This window comes from Mastomys coucha, unplaced genomic scaffold, assembly GCF_008632895.1.
Source record: "Mastomys coucha isolate ucsf_1 unplaced genomic scaffold, UCSF_Mcou_1 pScaffold9, whole genome shotgun sequence".
Taxonomy (NCBI): Eukaryota; Metazoa; Chordata; class Mammalia; order Rodentia; family Muridae; genus Mastomys; species Mastomys coucha.
In genome coordinates, this window is record NW_022196915.1 from 40,756,884 (window position 1) to 40,777,586 (window position 20,703).

The 20,703-nt window shown below is 43.1% G+C and overlaps 1 protein-coding gene across 2 annotated transcripts in view; it reads left to right on the forward strand.

Moving 5' to 3' along the window:
- Abhd4 (abhydrolase domain containing 4) overlaps positions 1–9,283 on the forward strand; it is a 19,245-nt gene extending 9,962 nt beyond the window's left edge. For both annotated transcript variants that reach the window (XM_031361148.1, XM_031361147.1), the window contains exons 2-7: positions 369–457; positions 2,207–2,579; positions 2,742–2,896; positions 4,686–4,797; positions 7,113–7,299; positions 7,883–9,283. In XM_031361148.1, the coding sequence (XP_031217008.1) occupies positions 418–457; positions 2,207–2,579; positions 2,742–2,896; positions 4,686–4,797; positions 7,113–7,299; positions 7,883–7,972 (957 nt within the window). In that variant the 5' untranslated portion in view covers positions 369–417 and the 3' untranslated portion in view covers positions 7,973–9,283. The remainder of the gene's footprint in view (positions 1–368; positions 458–2,206; positions 2,580–2,741; positions 2,897–4,685; positions 4,798–7,112; positions 7,300–7,882) is intronic.
- The last annotated feature ends 11,420 nt before the right edge of the window (positions 9,284–20,703 follow it).

The following is a 20,703-nucleotide window of genomic DNA, read 5'->3' on the forward strand; positions in this document are numbered from 1 at the left end:
CCTGGCTGTTCTGGAACTCAGAAATCCCCCTGCTTCTGCCTCCCAAGTGCTAGGATTAAAGGCTCACACCACCACTGCCCGGCTAAACATAAATTAAGAAACAAAGAGGAGTTGTAAAGCTCCAGGAAGATAATAAATACAAAAAAGTCAAGTTTTATATACATGGTATCTGCTATCTATTAAGGGCCATTGTTCTTAATATCCATTTGCCTAGGGAAGAGTAACAGTGTATCTAACGGACTGCTTAGGCATTAGGCCTCTTGAAGTTGCGAAACACCTTGTACCCTGATAACTCTAGGAGCTATCAGCAAGGCTGGGAACAGTGCCTCCTTTCCAGTGTGGTCAATAAGTGCCTTTTTGTCTTGTAGGCCTCAGGGCTGGCTGAGTAGCTGGCTCCCCACTTGGCGCCCCACTTCCATGTCTCACCTGAAGAATGTGGAAGCCAGGATCCTCCAGTGTAAGTAGAAGAGACAGTTTGCTCTTCCCCTTTAAAAGGTCTGGAAAGGATCTTCCCCAACCTGGGTCCACTGAGCCCTCTGATTCCTCATTAGGAATGTATGGGTTAGAGGAAAGAAAATCGGTGGTGGTGGGAGGTTGGGGGGGAGGGGATACAGACAGACAACACAGTATTCCACGACAGTGGTCCCTCAACACCCTTGCCCTACAGTAGCTCTCTCCTTCCCAGTCCTATGGCTTCACCTTAAACCATGTATACTAATGTGCATTGATTCACACACAGAGAGATTTCACCCCTCCCTTCCTCTTTTCCCTATCTCTTCTTCACTCTTCCCTCTCTTCTAAACACATAGCTAAGCAGTTTTTATTTTACCACCTTCCTACTTGAGTGCCAGCAATCCTGTGTTTTCTAAGGCTATTTCCTGCCTTCTGCCTTCTGCTCAGGTGTAGCCTATCACAGTGTACCCCTTGAGCAACATTGGTTCAAATAAGACCCTGAGACCATGTGTCCCCCCATGTCAACTTCTCCACCCTGCTGCTCTGCCCAGCTAGAGCTACTCTGAGCATTTGAAAGGAACCACCACATTCAAGCCTCCATCCAGATGCAGACTGATTGACACCCAGCATCTCTTTCTGTGTAGCCAGATATCAAAAAAGCACTGCCCTACCTCAGTGTCTTAAGAGGAATAAGCCCTTGGCTCAACCCACTCCCATCATCACCTCCACCTGGCTAGACCACAGTTCTCTGTTCATCTCCAAACACATGCAAATTTAAGAACAATGAGTTCAAAACTTGTACAACTTCAGGCACCCAAAAGGAATTAGGCACACCATCTTGAAAAATGATATGGTCCCTCTTACTGCCTATAGACCAAATGGTCTGTAAATTTTCCTTGGATTTGAAATCATTAGTATATGAAGTATAAAAAAAACATTATTCTGATACTTTTTAAGTCTTTTAGAATGACTATATAAAACCTGTTGTCACTAGGACGATATCATTCTCAGTTCCCCATACTACAAGAACAGCTGGGGAACTTATAGTTAAGGAACAAACAGGGTCAGTGGATGGAGATTACTAAAGACATCAAGGACTGGGAGTTTTTTCTGAGTGGACTCAGCAAAATTCTTGCTGAAGAAAAGTCAAGGACTTAACACAAAAAAGTAGAAGTTGATTCACTGGATCAGATCTAAAGATGGGGGAGTGGGGAACACAACGTAACAGTTCTTGCTAAGCTGACTTAGGGTTCTGTCTAAGGCCAGGCTAAGGAGGCTGAAGATGGATGGGGGCTATTTTAGTTTGCTTTTTGTTCCTGAGATTAAAACATTGACCAAATCAAACTCAGGGAGGAAATGTTTATTTGGCTTACAGGCTACAGTCCATCTTGAAGTTTAGAAGCCAAGGCAGTAACCTGAAGGCAAGACCTGAAGCAGAGACCATAGAGCAGTGTGGCTTACTGGCTTGCTTCCCATGGCTTCCTCAGCATGGCTTCTATCATTATTATTATTATTATTATTATTATTATTATTATTATTATTATTGTCATCATCACCATTATTATTATTTTCTTTTGAGACAAGGTCTTTCTATGTGGCCCTGATTGTCCTGGCACTCACTATGGAGACTAGCACAGCTTTCTAAGATGATCTCTTTAGGAGGAGAGAAAACTAAAGAGTGTATTCCAGGCAAAATGTCTGTGCTCTCAAGAAGCATTCTTGATGCTTCACCCAGGAATTCTTCCCTTCCCAGGTCTCCAGAACAAGTTCCTGGCCCGTTATGTGTCCCTCCCAAACCAGAACAAGATCTGGACGGTGACTGTGAGCCCAGAGCAGAAGGACCGCACCCCTCTGGTGATGGTACATGGCTTTGGGGGCGGTGTGGGCCTCTGGATCCTCAACATGGATTCACTGAGTGCCCGCCGCACACTCCATACCTTTGATCTGCTTGGTTTTGGGCGAAGCTCAAGGCCAACATTCCCAAGGGACCCAGAAGGAGCTGAAGATGAGTTTGTGACCTCAATAGAGACATGGCGGGAGACTATGGGAATCCCCACCATGATCCTCCTGGGGCACAGTTTGGGAGGATTCCTGGCCACTTCTTACTCTATCAAGTACCCTGAAAGGTAACATGAAGCTACTCTTCTCCTTCATGAGCTGACTCTACCTTACTAGGCACATTCCAATATTTATTTCCAGTAATACCCTCATTTCCCCAGCAACTTAAGAGCTATTCTACCTCCAAGCAAATACAGTGTATCCTCTCTTTATGGTTTCTGTTAATGTAGAGTTAAACATCTTATCCTGGTGGATCCATGGGGCTTTCCCCTACGACCAACTGACCCCAGTGAGATCCGTACACCTCCAACCTGGGTCAAGGCTGTGGCATCTGTCCTGGGACGTTCTAATCCGCTGGCTGTTCTTCGAGTGGCTGGGCCTTGGGGTGAGTCATCTCCAGATGAAGGACTCTGTCTTTAAGCCAAGGCCATCCCATTTACCACCACCTGTCTCTGTCATCCTCAATGGTTCTTAAACACTAGGCCTGTATCTGGCATTGTTCCTTAAAACCAATAATCAGGACCATGTCTCTATCGGAGGTTTCAGGTGATTGATATATATTCCCTTCATCTGTATCAGCAGATAGAACAGAATGGCTGCCTTATGTGTTGGCAGAACCCAGAGAAAGGAAGGGACTCTGATGTGCCACTTCTCTGCTACGTGAGTGAATTTGTGTGACAACCTATGAGAGACTCAAGGGCAGTAGTCACCATTGGATTCCTTTCCATGGCTCACCACCACCTGTAACAAGCGGGGCTCAGATCCTCGGTTTCTAACATAGCACGCCATGCAGATGGGTCCCTCTAAGCCGTGCCCTGCTCCAGAGACACACTGCAGACACACCGCATCTCCCTCTTCTGGATTTCTTAGCACTAAGTAGCTGTCAGAAGATGATGAGAAAGAGGCAAGACACACTACAGTCTGTAGTGTCAGAGGCTCTGCATGCTCTTACCTCACGATGTCCTCGTGCCTCCCTTTGAGGAGCTTTTTACATTGCTGACATAAGAAGCAGAATCATTTGACTGAAAATGTTGGTGGCCCCTGTTTTGCACTGATAGCTTATGTCTATATAGAGTTGTTCAGTAGTCACTTGTTACAATGGCTGAAACAGAATGGCTCCTAACAGAGTGGAAAATGAGCCCTGACATAAAAAGGTAGCACAGAAGTTCTGGGACAAAGGGGGCAAGCAAGATACATGGGTGCCAAAGGGAAGTAGGCAGATAGAGGGCTGACCTCAGAGTCCAGGGGCCTCTAACAGACTCACTACCATCCTTCCTGGTCTAACCATTCTCCCCTCTCCTGGCCTTGGATCTAGCCAGGTCCATTCAAGGCATCAGCTATGGTGTTGGGTGGCTGCCTGGCAGTCATGGAGGACTATGCTAGAGAGGGGTCAGGACCTATAGCTATATTCATAGTATCTCCCCCAGATATGGCTTACAGACAAAAGGCCTGCCAGGACAGAGGCAGTGTCCAGTGGGCCCAGTCCTCACAGGCTGCCTGCAGCTTCTACATGCACTGTGATGAAAACAGGGGCCAGCGAGGCTGTTAAGGTCACCTTTCCGAGTATTCTGTTACAGCCTGAAAGTGAGAGAGTGCTTGGGAAATGGTACGGTTTCATTGCTACAGAAAAGTAAAAAAAACGTAAGGTTGCTGGGTGGGGTTGGGGTGGAGGAGGGAGAGAATATAACTCTGACGGCAAACAAAAATCCTCTCAACCACAGACCCTCACAGAACTTGTGAACCTGTCGGAAAAGTGCTGAGGCTTACTGAAGTGAAAATTACCAACTTCCTTGGGGATAGCAGACTGTCACTAAACTCATTGGTGACCAAAAACTCAAACTGTGACATTTGAAGTCATCTGTTGCTTCCCAACAGCCTCCTGCACTCACTCTGCCGCTGTTGCGCTAAACGTATAAAGGAACTAAGTCCTTAGAGAGATTGGGTTATGGTTGTTTAAACATGAGCAGGCAAGAGGTTTTGGTTTCGATGTGTTGTTTTGGAGGGAGGAGGGTGGTGTTGTTTTTGTTCTCTGGTAGGGGCTTAAAATAGGGTCTCATGCATCCCCAGACCAACCTTGAGCTTGAAACAATTCTCCTGCCTCTGCCTTCTGAGTGCTGGAGTCCAGGCACATGCCACCTGCCCAGCCTCATGTTTTTCTTCCTGCTCCCTCGAAGGGCCTGGGCTAGTGCAGAGATTCCGTCCCGACTTCAAGCGCAAGTTTGCAGACTTCTTTGAGGATGATACCATCTCAGAATACATCTACCACTGCAATGCACAGAATCCCAGGTGAGGTTGGCTTCCAGGACCGGCCGGCCCAGGGCCCAGGGGCTGCCTGAAACGTAAGGCTCCAGCTGCAGCTTCTTTCTTCTTCCATGTCACCCTGCCTAGGGAACACAGGCATCAGCAGGCTCTGTTGGCTCCAGAGTTCCCTAGGGGTGGTCACTAAAGCTATAGGAGACAATAGATTTGATTAAATATGCTGCTCCTCTCTAGAGGAGGGCCTCGTTCATAGCTTTCCTAGCAATCAGCAGCTGGCATGATGAGAAACAGTCTGGGAAACATTTAAAAGATATTTTTTAACTGAAAAATTGATAAAAAAAATTTTTGGTGTTGATTTTAGGTTTTATTTTATAGGCAAAAATTGTTTGTTTGTTTTTAAGGCAAATAGAGAAAGTGAAGTCTTTGCCCATTTATAACCTTCAGTTTCTAGATTTCCTCATTTTCAGTCTAATATTTCATATCATATTAATCCAGAGAGACTTCTCATATGTGTCCCTTTATATATATATATATATATATATATATATATATATATATATATATATATATATATATATATAGAATACATTTCTGGAATATATTCAAAGAAAGAATAAACATTTATTTCAATTATATACACTTTGAAATAGTTTAGAATTGGCATAAAAACCCCTTACCTCTTTTAGAGGTATAAAGGTGTGAGAAGTTCCCATCTCTGGCTGCTCCCAAGCAAGCCCCACAAGCTTGCTGACCTGCAGTTTTGGCAGCATTAACAGCCAGACCCTGTGTGAGGCTGACCCCAGCAGGGCCTTTGGGTAGCACCACCCTGTGGAGACCTCACCCTGACCCTGCAGGAGATACAGATACCTTTCTCCAAGGCTGTGGGGAAGGTGAGGCTCGGCCTTCCAGCAATCCTGTGATCATTGTTCTCACTGCAGCAGGGAAGCCAGCATTGCATGTGAGTTAGCTAACAGCAAAGTCCTGCTTAAACCACGGGCCATAGGAACCCCAACAAAGTGAACACCCCCAGCTTCCTGTTGTTTGGCTCCGCTCAGCTTTCATGGGCTCACTGTCAGTCCTGTACCCACCTGAAGGCCCAATGGACACAATTCTGCCTTTCCCTTCATCTGAGACCTACTTCTATGCAGTGACCTCTCAAGTATAAGCCACAGAATATTTAATTTTGCTACTTGTTTGTGTCCCAGAGGAAGCAAAAATGCCATCAGGTGGCCAGCTCTCCCTGTCCTCTCCAGTCACCATTCAGTTTTATAAGACTCAGCTCTTTTACTGTAGCTACAAGTGTCCGTAATTCCCATCAGTCCTTTGGAAAGCATGAACTCTGGCTAAGAGGAAACGCTTGAGTGGTACCTTCTTCACTCCACCTAGACTTGGGGGCCCTGCCTGCAGCTCCATTCTTTTCAGACTGACCTAAGGAAGTGTACATCGTTCCCCCCCACCCCTGGGTTGCATGAAGAAATCAAGGTATATTTTGGTTATATGACTTGCTAAGAAGACTCAATTTAAATTCATGTCTGACAGACAAGTCTATGGTGCAATGTCTCATAGAGATGTTCTCTGCATCTGCTGGAATAGACAGAATTCATCTGGGGTACAAAGGAAACCAGGAATATGACTACACCAAACAGGCAGAGCCCAGGAGGGAGCATTGTCCTCAACCTCCCCTACCTCCTACAAAAGCTGTAAGCTAGTTGGAAACCTGGCTTCTGTCCCAACATCACATAAACCTGATAGGGACATTAAGCTCACATTTGCGGTGTCCTCACAGAAGCTGCTGAGCCCCAGTCTCAAAAGCCTGATACATTTTTCATTCCTCATCCCAGAGTGTCTTTAGCAAAGCCCTCTTGGTAGAGCTGTCCCTCTTCAAGCCTCATCTTTATTGAATTCTCCCTCCATTTCCTCATCAGCTAAGCCCCTTCCCCACATTCTGGAGTTCTAGCCCCTTCCATAATCCTTGGGAAATTCTGAGTTAAAAGCACAGCTCATCTGATTATTTAGCCACTGCATTCCAAAGATATAAGCAATAATGCAAGCTCCAGGAGGGCGGGCACCACATGTGTCTTGTGCCTGTGTCCCTTCCCCCAGCCCAGGGAAATCTATGCTGCACAAGTCCTTGCTGTGTTCTTGGACAGTGACCTATGTGGTGTGGGTTTCACAAGTATGCCTTAAGGCCTGTCACTCATCTCCCAGTCTCATCACTACTTGATGAGCCAGTGCTGGCTGCCAGGAGATAACCAAGACACTAAGATCCAGCCTGGCCTCTGAGAAACAGCGAGCTGACATTTTGTTTTCCTGTCCATCCCCTTGCCATTTTGTTCTGTCAGTGGGGAAACAGCATTCAAAGCCATGATGGAGTCCTTCGGCTGGGCCCGGCGCCCTATGTTGGAGCGAATCCACTTAATTCGAAAAGATGTGCCCATCACCATGATCTATGGGGCCAACACCTGGATAGATACCAGCACAGGGAAGAAGGTGAAGATGCAAAGGCCGGATTCCTATGTCCGTGACATGGTAGGTTGGCTTGCTAAGGAGTGGGAGTTGAAGTGAACGGTGGGCGGGACAAAGGATGATCAAAATAAGGACGAAAAATACACAGATGAGACAGAGCAGTGGCTTTGAAAGGGTCCATCCCTTCTCTGCTAGATAGGACTTTATTTTTTTTGTGCAACCCAGTTCAGCTAAAAGACTCATCCTGACTGGCAGTCAGGCGTATGCTTCTCGTATTGCAGACCTCCACCTCCCCTACCCTGAAGCAGAGCCTGAGCAGCAGGGGCTGCAGTGGAGACTTCCCACACACTTCTGCCTCCTGCACCTCCCGTTCCCACTGAATCTCACATGGTCCTGTCTCCTGCATAAAACCAGCAGACCAAGCAGGAAATACACAGTGGATGGCTCCCTAAAACAAAATAGGCTTTTGACATTCACTGGGGAATGTGCAGTATCCAGAGAAAGGGTAGAGTTTTGCTCCTGAGAAGAGCTGAGGGTAACAGGCAAGCAGGGACTGGGGGAGAAGAAATGGTGAGACCATTGTGGGAGAAGAGATTTCCCAGTGCAGGGACTAAGGAGCTGAGCCACCGCTGTCCTCTGTCTGCAGGAGATCGAGGGTGCATCACACCACGTCTATGCTGACCAGCCACACATCTTCAATGCTGTGGTGGAAGAGATCTGCAACTCGGTTGACTGAGATGCTCTGAGAGGGAGAGGAGGAAGCCAGAGTTGTTGTCATCTGTCTCCCTGTCTTAGTCAGAACCTCTGTCCTTTCCTCACCAACTAACATGTGCCAGCCAGGCAGAGTCTCAGGCTGTCCCCAAGATAGGACCACAGTGAACAGGAGCACTTCCAATCCCATGCTGAGGGCAAGAGGCAGAATCCACCAGAGGCCTTGAACTCCCCACTCTGGGGAAAAGCATAAAGGGCTGCCTAGTACCGCCCGGACCCTCCACGCCAGGTGGAGATGATGAGGAGACTGGCGAATCACGCCATCTCCCTGCACGGCCTTCCCTTCCTCTAGACAGAGGAGGGCTCCCAGCAGCCTTTCTAGTTTGGGAATGTGTCTGAGAGTAGACTCCACACAGGGACATCTTTCTTCTCTATCACTCCACGCTGCCATCCAAGCTCAGTTTCCACTCAGTCACCAGGAGCAGCTCTAGTCACTTGTGCAACCACTTCCATGACCTTGGCGGTCATATCCCAAGCTCTTAGTGGCAGATGAAGCAAGAGATCAGGGCCAGATATATAGCATGTGATTGGTTCCAGCAGAACTGAGTCTATAGCCCAGGTCTGCTAGCTTCTAGCACATGTTGCAAGCTCTGGACACTAAGGTTCCATGCAGACACCACTGCTGTGGAGCTGATTTAAAGTTAACCTTGCTCCATATTCTAACCTGTTATGCAGGTACACTATTATCTTGTCCTGTGTCTCAATCCTGGTTGCCTATGTTGGGATACTTGAGTCTTTCTCTTGTTCCTCCCACTGTGAGGCTCTGAGCCTCTTCTGTGCCTTGGGCCCTAAAGCCCCATGTATAGTATAGAGCAAAGGTGGCTCCTGGTGGAGAAGGGGAAAGGCCCTTCTACCCTAGAGTCATGTCTGGATTCACAAAGTCCACAAGTATCTGCAGCATTTTCTACCTGGCCCCAGAGCTAAGAGCCCCTCCCATGGCTCACTGAGGAGCTTTAAGCCAGCAGTTCTCTGTCCTTAGCCACATAAATGCTCCTCACTGCCTGAACCTCTATGCCTATCATCTGTCACCATGGCCTCCAACTCACTCTGCTTCAAAATTACCCATCAGCCCTCTCCAGTGAATCACATTCCAGGTCCTGCTCTAAGGCTCTGGGTACTAGGCTGGGCCTGGCCCTGGAAGCCGGGCAGTTACTTCTTGCTTCACTTTTATAAAGCCAACCCATTCACCAGAATAGTATTAACTCCTGGTGCTTTGTACTACTGGTCCAGCTGCCTCGGGCTCCTTTTCTATATTAATAAAGAAGAGTAAAAACTGTTGGTGATGACAATGTTTAATACTGATCCAACAAGAGCACTGAGTGGTACTGCCTCACAGCAGTCCAGGCAACCCCCATACAAGAGAATGGAACCAACGAAGTACTATGAGCCATTCCCTCTCTCAGGTAGTGTACCTCCAAGTCCAGGAAAGCACAGACGATCTTATCAGCCTACCCATGGTAGAAGAGGAGTTAGTCCAGAGCACAGGTGGGTTAAACCTCAATCAAGAGAACTGGGTACTCTGCCCTGCCCAGTCAGCACCCTGTCAGCTAGGTGTAGGCCTTCATAACCCTGCTCCCTGACTCCTATTCATTCTCCCAGTCTCAATCCAGATGTTCCTTACACAGGATAACCTGGCCCTCACCACCTCTCTTATCTAGAAGTTCCTATTGTATGTCTCCATTGACACTCAACTGATGCTTTTTTAAAAATGTAACTTGGGCCTGAAGCTTAGTAGCTAAGAGCCCTTGCTCCTCTTGCAGGAACTCAAATCTCATTCCCAGCACCATATCAGGCAGCTACCTGGGATTCCATTTCCAAGGGGATCTGACACCTTTGCCCTCTGCATTCACTTACACTCATATGCACACATGCATATGTGTTTGCACACACTCATACTTAAAATGAATGGAATGAAGAGATGGTTCAGCAATTAACAGCACTTGCTATTCTTGCAGAGAACAGAAGTTCAATTCTCAGCTCATAAACGCTTGTAATGCCCATTCCCAGGGATTGACCCAATGCCCTGTAGCCTCTGGGTGCACACATGAGCATGTATGTGGTGCACATAAATTTACACAGGCACACACACACATATACACAGATTTTTAAATCTGTTTTTTAAAAGGTGTCACTTTAGTATCTGTGTTTCCTCCCTAGATAGAAGCTATGGAGGGACAAAGGGAACATTTCTATAATGTTGGTTTTGGTCAAGTCAAAAGAATTTATATATATCAGATAACGAAAACAGTGCTCAAATCATCACCCACAGTACCTGCACTTGTGGCTAACTTCAAGTCATCTCAGAATCCCAGCTCTAACTACAAGCAATACATGCTGTGCAGTTAGATGACCTCATGGACAGACAGACACAAATGCCTTCTGGGATTTGTGAACCGAGAACCAAGCCTGCCCCAGGACCATCTTTGCTGGGGATGGTTGTACAGTGGGCATATTTTATCACTACTACAGAAATGTCAAGAGAAAAGAACTACAAAAATAAAAAACAAGATACCTTCCTTGATGAAAAATCCTAATCTCCACGAAAAGAACTGAATTTTAAGTAAGCTAATTAACTAAAGCTATATATTAAGAACGATGGCAGCTGAAAAGCAATGCCTGGAACAGGGAAACCTGTCAAAGACTCGATGGCAGCTGAGCCTGAAGAGAAGGTAGCAGGCAGGAAACCCACTAGACTGGTTCTAAGCTGCATGTGAGAAGGTTGCCATGAACCTGCTCACACAGACCCATGGCTGTGTAAAAGATGTGTTCACTCTAAGAGTATGTGTGTAGGGGTTGGAGGGGGCACGTGCCGTGCAGCACATATGTGGAAGTCCATGGACAACTATGGGGTTGGCTTTCGCCTTCAACCCTTCTGTGGGTTCCAGGGATCAAACTCAGGTCAAGTTTGCAGTGGTAAGAGCTTGTACACACTGAGCTACCTCACCCATCAAAGTACGTGTTCATTCTAAGAAAAAACGAAACACTAGACCAGAGGACTGACAGCATGACTTAGTGAGGAAAGGTAAAGGTGTTCCCAGTGTGAGACTAAGTCCTGAAATCCAGACTGCAACATTTCCCAAGGAAAATCACCCAAGGGTCTCAAAGTAATCAGGGCATTTTTTTTTTAAGTATGTTTGTTATTGTGTGTGTGTGTACATGATTTGTGTGTGCACATTGTGTATGTACACTCACAAATGCCTCATTATGCATGTGGACATCAGAGGATACCTGTAGAGTTGGTTCTCTCCTGCATTCGCTTGGGCTCCAAGGATCCAACTCAGGTTGTCAGGTTTACATGACAAGCACCCTTTCCTGCTCAGCCATCCTGCCTGTGCTCAGGACTTTTGTTTCTATGATTTTTGTTTTGTTTGGGGGAGTGGTTTGTTTTGTTTTTCATTTTGTTTTGTTTTTGTTTTTAAGACAGGATCTCTCTACATAGCCCTGGCTGTTCGTACTTACTATATACACTGATCTGGTCTCACAGAGATCCCCTGCCTCTGCTTCTCAAGTGCTGGAATTAAAGGGATGTGCTAGCCAGGGCATTCTTAAACATGCAACCCCAAAGGTTTTCTCTCAACAGATCTGCAGGGGACATGTAAGACACTTTACCCATGAGAAAAAAAGCTTCATAGGTTACTGTCTGATGTGATCAGAAGTGAACATCAAATCTCTCCCATAACAGAATAAATAAAACTGGCAGAAAACAAAGACAGCTCATGTGTAAAAGTTAAACCAAGGCAAAGGTTCAAGTAAGCTGGAGGCTCAGCTTATGGTCTAAGGGAATTAATTAAACTGCTGCAAATCCCTATCTAACATTAGGTCTTGCTGCCTGCCTTCACCAGGGGACTAGTGACTCCACTCCACCTTAATCTGAATGCTGGGGTCAAAAGAATAAAACATTCACATAACAGCTTTGTTTGTTTCATGTAAAAAAAAAAAAAAAGTTTCCATTAGAAAAATAAGAAGAAAATGCCAAGGTTGTAACTCAGAGGTAGTTTGCCTAGCATCCACAAGGTCTGGGCACAATCCCTAACACACAGAGAGGTGAGGCTGGACAATAAGGCAAAGTCTTAGAAAAGAGAGAGGAGGTTAGAAAGGAGGGGAGGGGAGGGGAACAAGAGAGTAGGAAGGAGAGGAGTAAGACAAAAATAAAGAATAGAGGAGGAGTAGTGGGGAGCTGGAAGAGAAGAAGTGAGAAAGAAGGAAGGAAGGACACCCATAGGAAAATAGATAGTTATCTTTGTTTAAAGGGCATGTGAATGCATAACTCATAAAAGAAGATACACCACTGACCACTGAGACATGAAAGTGCTCACCCTCCCCAGTATTCAAAGCACACATCTCTGAGGCTCTATTTTTAGTACAACCCATAATGAATACTAGCAATGGAAAAAGAAAGTAGGCATTGTCATGCAGCATTGGTGGGGGAAGAAATCCTTGGCACATTTTTTTGAAAAATGAATAGGTCAATGTCTCTGCCATCAAATTTTCCTCTGGCAAAGAAGGTAAACAAATAGTAATATGCAAACGAGATGAGGTGTTGCTATGGACATGGAAAACAACAGTAAGAAGACCAGAAAGTACAACAAGGAGGGCCTTGCTGTCTAAGAGAAACAAGAACCCTCATCTAAAGGGATGAAGGCTCAGGCCCTGAGACAGCTGAGGGAGAACAGGACAATGTCAATGAGAGTGGAGTGTGAGCCACCTGGAGCAGGCAGACCAGCTCCCAGACTGATGAGCACCTGGTCCCTCATTGCTTCACAGTACACAGGGTTCTGCCCTTGCCTGTAACCCCACTGGCCCAGCACTTAGAAATGACCTGACATTTTTCTTTCTCCTTCAGTGAAGTTCATTAAAGTTTATCCAAACTTACTATGTTCTACAACTGGAAGAAATGAGCAAACTTCCCATGCTAAAAGTAGATCCTTCAATAATCAAGGAATTCATCCGAAATCATTCGGATTCAATCAATCCGAAAGCATTTAGCAGCCAAGGGATTTGGAAACCGCTGGGCTCTTGTAATCACAATTCATTTTGAGCCACAAGAGAGTACCCACAGCTTCACTCCAGAGTTGGAAGAACTTTTGTTAAAACAGCAATAAAGGCTCCTTAATGGAAAACTTCTGGTCAAGACACTAGAAAGAAACTCTGGCCTGGCTAGAAACCTAACATTAAGATGGACAGAGTCAATCACTTGTCTAAGAGACTACCTCTCAGGAAGGCAGGATTGCCCTAACAAGGCAACTTCACCTTGAGCCACACACTCACACAAAGAGATAGGTGGACTACTCCTTTAATGATAATGAGGTGCAGTACTTTCCTTCCAGCTTCCTGCTCTAACAAAGCAGCCCCTACACACTGAGAAGGTTTAGCTAGGTCATCCATCTTTCTGAAAGGTGCAACTTCTCCTTTGCCTTTTGTTTTATTTTGTTTTCACTTTTTATTTGTTTATGTATTTGGCCTCTTGTGTTCAGTTTGGGTGCTGGCCAGATTTTGGGCTTCCTCACTTCCCCTTTAAAGCCCTCCTCCCCATTAGACACAGCTGCTTGTTTGCTGCATTAATTAAACACATAAGTGATTAACTGTGAGCCACCGACGATGGAGTGTCACATTAAGAAAAATAAAATAAAAACCCTTTCCTTGGAGTCATTTAACCAAGAGTGAGAACAGATTTGAATTCTCTACTCTGTGCCTTCTTGTGATTTCCTTCCAGTGTCTGTCTGCATGAGTCTGCCTAGTGCCTACCTAAAGGCTGTCTTGTGAATCCGACTCTGTGTCTGTGTCTGTATGTCTGTATGTCTGTTTGTCTGGGTGCATGTATGTGCACCGTGAGCACACATCACCCACAGAAACCAGAAGAGCATATCACATCACCTAGAACTGGAGTTATAGATGCTTAAGAGCTGTAGAGGGGATACCGGAAACTGAACCCAGGTTCTCTTTAAAATCAAGTGCTCTTAATCCTTGAGCTATCCCACCAGCTCCTAAGAAGCTACTGTTTTGATCTAATGGTATCCTTAGGGCTGCAAGGTATTGAACTCACTGCATCTCCTTACCCTCATAGGCTTACATACTTGAACATTTGGTTCTAATTGCCAATGCTATTCGGACAAGATTAGCAGATGTGACCTTGCTGAAGGAAGTTTGTCACGTTGAGACCTTAAGGCCTACTCCTAGTTCCTCTCTACTGTGTGCTCATGGTAAGGGATGTGAGCTCAGTGTTCTGCTAGAGCTGCCATGCTTACCTGCTATGCTGGACCCTTATGCCTCTGGAGCCACATGCCCAAATGAACATTCTTCTATAAGTTGTCCCATGATGTTTTATCACAGCAACAGAAAAATACTAGTACACCCAAAGGCACAAGAGAAAAGAAATAGGCACAAGAGAGATCTTCTCCTTTCTGTCAAAGGGATACCCACAATTCTTAGGTACTTCCTATCATACTAGACAGAAGAGATCTAACAACAATCAAATGCTTCATGGTCGCCTACAGACATTGCTTGTTATATCTGAGCTAAATAAGTGCTGCCACATAGCTGAGCCTCTCTGCTGCTCACCAGGGAGATATCAGTGTTGTGACTGTCAACTTGTAACTCCAGCAGACACCATGTTCCACTTCTGCATTAATCTTAGATCTTTGTAATTATAAAAGTTGATTTATTTTTTTCCAATTTTTATTATAGAATAGTCAGATGTCCAGAAAGCTTAAATAATGGAATGAACATCCAAAACCTACCACATAGTTCTAATTAAAAATTATTGTTTTAAATCTTATTTTTATTTTATTATTATCCCTTAGAAGCCTGTTCATGTTCTTTTTCTTTTAATTTAGTCACTTTACATCCCAATAGTAGCTCTCCCTCTCCTCCATTCCTCCTCGTTCCCCTTCTGTTTTGAAAAGGGAGAGTCCCCTTTTAGGTGACACTCCCCCTGCAATCCCACACTCCCCACCCACCCACCCCCAATCAACACTCCCCATCCCCCTACCCATGGCACATCAGTTCATTGCAGGACTTGGCACAATCTCTCCCACTGACATCAGTTGAGGTAGTCCATTTAGAGGAATGGGATCAACAGGCAGGCAAGTAATCAACAGATTTAGGCAGAGCCCCCACCTCCTGTTGTTGGAGACTAAGATGCTAATCTGCTACATATGTGCAGGAGGCATGGGTCCAGCCCATGCTCACTCTTTGTTTGGTGGTTGGTTCAGTATCTGGGAGCCCCCTGCCCCCAAGGATCCAGGTTAGTTGACTAAGTTGGTATTCCTATGGAGTCCCTGTCCAAAGTGTTTTATATTATCTGTGGCTATTGTGAAGGGGACTGCATCCCTAACTTCTTTCTCAGCCTATTTATTCCTGTGTAGAGGAGGTCTACTGATTTCTTTGAGTTAATCTTGCATCCAGCCACTTTGCTGAAGGTGTTTATCAGATGTAGGAGTTCTCTGGTAGAATTTTTGGGGTCACTTACATATACTATTATATCATCTGCGAAATAGCAATACTTTAGAGAGGTGAGGAGGACACAATATCTGTCTCAACACCAGGAGTAACTGGGACCAGCGGGACCTAGGCACACAGAAATTCCAACAGTCCAGTGGCACAGGTTCCTTCCAGTCTGTCTGGGCCAGTACCCTAAGCAGACCTCTGGCGCAAACTCCGCAGCCAGTCCCACAACACCCAAAGGAAGCTCCACTCCCAGGCACTCTAACACGCCCAGGATAACAGGATCACAGGATCACAGAATAACAGGTTCACAGAAAAAACTTGACTCTGTGGAGTTCTGACACAACCAGGATCACAGGAAGGACAGGCTCCATTCAGATATAGCCAGGACAGAAAGCACTAGAAATAACCAGATGGTAGAGGCAAGCAAAAGAACATAAGCAACAGAAATCAAGGTTACTTGGCATCATCAGAACCCAATTCTCCCACCACAGAAAGTCCTAGTCACACTTGTCTAGTACCTGTCAATAAAGAACATTATGAAAAAAGAAAAGAAAGTCCTAGTCACACCATTATACCGGAAAAGCAGGATTCAGATCTAAAATCACTTCTCATGATGATGATAGAGGACCTTAAGAAGGACATAAATAACTCCCTTGAAGAAATACAGGAGAACACAGGTAAACAGCTAGAAGCCCTTCAAGAGGAAACACAAAAATCCCTTCAAGAAATACAGGAAAACACAATCAAACAGGTGAAGAAAATGAACAAATCCATCCAGAATCTAAAAATGTAAATAGAAACAATAAAGAAATCACAAAGGGAGATAACCCTGGAGTTAGAAAACCTAGAAAAGAGATTAGGAGTTGTAGATGCAAGCATCATCAAAAGAATACAAGAGATAGAAGAGAGAATCTCAGGGGCAGAAGATACCATAGAAAACATTGGCATAACAGTCAAAGAAAATGCAAAAAGCAAAAAGCTCCTAAACCAAAACATCCAGGAAATCCAGGATGCAATGAGAAGACCAAACTTAAGGATAATAGGTATAGAAGAGTGTGAAGACTCCCAATGTAAAGGACCCGTAAATATCTTCAACAAAATTATAGAAGAAAACTTCCCTAACCGAAAGAAAGAGATGCCCATGAACATACAAGAAGCCTACAGAACTCCAAATAGACTGGACCAGAAAAGAAATTCCTCCCATCACATAATAATCAAAACACCAAATGCACTAAGCAAAGAATTTTAAAGTAAAAGGAAGGTAAAGTAAAGGGAAGGCAGTAAGGGGAAAAGGTCAAGTAATACATAAAGACAGACCTATCAGAATTACACCAGACTTCTCACCAGAGACTATGAAAGCTAGAAGATCCTGAGCAGATGTCATACAAACCCTACAAGAACACAAATGCCAGACCAGGCTACTATACCCAGCAAAACTATCAATTCGTAAAGATGGGAAACCAAGATATTCCATGACAAAACAAAATTTACACAGTATCTTTCCACAAATCCAGGCCTACAAAGGATAATAGATGGAAAACACCAACAAAAGGAGCAAAACTATACCCTAGAAGAAGTAAGAAAGTAATATTTTAACAAACCCACACAAACATAATTCCACCTTTAACAACAAAAATAACAGGAAATAGCAATTACTTTTCCTTAATATCTCTTATATGAAAATTAATATTACCAACATATCATAATTGATTGAAATTCAAAAATATGAGGAATTAGAAATTTGTTGGCTGCCGGGTGGTGGTGGCGCATACCTTTAATCCCAGCACTTGGGAGGCAGAGGCAGGCAGATTTCTGAGTTCGAGGCCAGCCTGGTCTACAGAGTGACTTCCAGGACAGCCGGGGCTATACAGAGAAACCCTGTCTCGAAAAAAGAAAGAAAGAAAGAAAGAAATTTGTTGGCTGTCATCCAGTAGTCTCTATAATTTGGTAATTGGAGAAATAGGTCCAATATTGTACAATCCATATACACTTTCTGCTTATTTATATATGACAGTATCTTGCTGTGTACCACATAATGGTCTTGAAATCAAGCTTCTCCTATCTCAGCCTCTCTATTAGTAGGATTTGTTTATTTGATATTTTTACACTATACTGTGGCTTTCAGAATAACTTACATATTTCAAAATTATTCATACAGCCAAAAGAAACGTAGACAATTAATTTGGGAAATGGCTTGTAAGAGAACAACAAAGAGTGAGACTGAATGCTTTGCTTGATGCTTGTAACTATTGTATCAAGTTTGAAGAAGAGGACTTTATAAGTTACTCTTTCTCCAAGATGAATGCTTTTCAAAATTACCACAGACAATGAACCAGATTCTTGCCCTCACCTAATGTCTGTGCCACCCTCCAAGCAGAATCATTGCTCATTGAGACAGTTGGTGAATGACTTCATGGATAGACCATCTTAATACACACACCATTTCTTTTTTTTTTTTTTTTAAAGATTTATTTATTTATTATATGTAAGTACATTGTAGCTGTCTTCAGACATTCCAGAAGAGGGCATCAGATTTTATTATGGATGGTTGTGAGCCATCATGTGGTTGCTGGGAATTGAACTCACGACCTTTGGAAGAGCAGTCGGTGCTCTTAACCACTGAGCCATCTCTCCAGCCATTTCTTAAATGAATGTAACCTGTTCTCTGTGGGCTGAGAATGAAGACAATCACTCAAGCCAAAAAGCTTTGACCATAGCAGGAAATCTGTATCCAAAAATCGTGCCTACAATTCATTCCTTGGTGCAGCAGAACTGTCAACTCTTAGCTTAGCTACTATGGAGGTAAAATCCTTTGGAGATGTGAGGGGCATTGAAGTACAGCTTTATTACAATGAACTCCAATGTCTAAATATTCTTATTTTGGGTTTGTACCACAATAAGAGCCAAGATTGTAAGTTCTACTAAAAACAAAACAAACAAACAAACAAAAAACTTTATCTATTTATGTTTATTTACAAAATAAGTGATATATTATTTTAAAATATCATACAGTTAATATGTTTGGAGTTATTTAAAATTTATATTGAGGAAAATATATGTATTTTCAATATTGCTGTAGACAGGCATCTACATAAGACTGTTCAATTAATTGTTGGTTTATATCAAGCAACTTTCATAATACTCATTTTTATTGTTACAATATTTTATAAATTTTAAAGAATATGATAAAATAAAAAAACCTGAAAGGTATGGCAGGTATGGGGGGGGTCTCTGGAAGGAGTTAGGGTACAAAAGGGAAAGAAAAAGTTTGTGTAATTCTGTTTACTTAAAATATGTTTTTAAGTATTAACAAATTCAGTTAAATTAAAATTATGTATCTTTTCTCATCATAATGCAATAAAACTTAAATCAATTTTAAAAAATAGCAATACTTTGACTTGTTTTCCAATTTATATCCCCTTGGTCTCCCTTAGTTGTCTTACTGCTCTAACTAGAACTTTAAGTACTATATTGAAGAGATAAGGAAAGACAGCTTTTTCCCTAATTTTAGTGAAATTGCTTTAATTTTCCCTCCATTTAATTTGATATTGGCTATTGACTTGCTGTATACTACCTTTATTGTGTTTAGGTATGCATCTTGTATCCCTGATCTCTCTAAGACCTTTAACATGAATAGGTGCTGGATTTTGTCAAAGATGTTTTTGGCATCTAATGAGATAACAATGTGGGTTTTTTCTTTGTTTATTTATATGGTTGATTACATTGATGGATTTTCTTTTTTTTAAAGTTTTATTACATTATAATGACAAAAGTTACATGATTTCAATTTATCTGAATTTGTTAACATTTAAAAACATATTTTAAGTAAATAGAATTAAATCACATTTTTGTTTTACTTTTTTACCCCAACTCCTCCCAGAGACCCCCTCTTTAATACCTACAATGTCTTGTTTGTCATATTCTTTAAAATTTATAAAATAATATAACAATAAAAATGGATATTATGGGCTGGTGAGATGGCTCAGTGGGGAAGACAACCAACTGCTCTTCGGAAGGTCATGAGTTCAAATCCCAGCAACCACATGGTGGCTCACAACCACCCGTAGTGAGATCTGATGCTCTCTTCTGGTGTGTCTGAAGACAGCTACAGTGTACTTACATATAATAAATAAAGGAAGAAAGAAAGAAAGAAAGAAAGAAAGAAAGAAAGAAAGAAAGAAGATAGCATTGACCAAACCACATTCCTCTAAAAAAAAATGGATATTATAAAAGTTGTTTGATATAAAACAACAATCAATTTAACAGTCTTATGTAGATGCTTGTCTACAGCAATATTGAAAATACGTATGTTTTTCTCAATATAAATTTTAAATAACTCCAAAAGTATTACCTGTATATATCAAACTAATACATCAATACTAATATTTCCTTAAATGAACATAAATATATAAAGTGTTTTTGATTATTTGTTTGTTTTATACTTAGTAGAACTTAAAATCTTGGCTCTTAATATGCTAACTTGATATAAGAGTTACAAACGTCAAGCAGAGCATTCAGTCTTACTCTTTGTTGTTCTCTTACAAACCCCCTCCCAATTTAAGGCTCTTGTTTTTCGCTTGTGTTAAAAGCATCTTGTTTTTCGCTTGTATTAAGAGGTATGTTTTGCTTTTTTGATTATGTCAAATAATATTTCTTTTTTTTTTTTTTTGCCTCTTTTAAAATGCTTCGCTTTTTGCTCATGTTTAAAGGTGTGTTGCCTTTCGCTTGTCTTGAAAAATCCATAATGAAATGGTGTGTCACTCCACTTAATAACACATTATCTTAACCCGACTTTATTCTGGGGAAGAGGCTCCATTTGTGTTGGAATACAATGTCTGCCTAATACATTAATTTGTGAAGTAGGTACAGACACAAAATCTTTTTATAAGCATATTTTTATTGCCAAGAATACTGGCTGAACATTTTTACTGGCCAGCAAAGCTTGCTTGGATAAAATGGCTTCCACATTTTTCTGGAAGTCGACAGGGGCTTCCCTCTACCCCTAGAGGCCAAGCCTTGTGCCTAGGCATTGCTAATTTGTGGCTTGTAGCCCGCGCAGTCGTCTCGCCAGCAAGAAGACACGCGGACACTAGGTTCCTTCTGCAGCAACGTTTATTGTCCTCATCCAGAGGGAAAAAAGGGTCGAGCCAATAATCCGCACTGCTATATACACCACAGTGCGGCCCATGATTGGCTGTTCGCTCATTACCCTATGTAACGCCCCAGAATGGGCCGTGACTTTTCACTCTA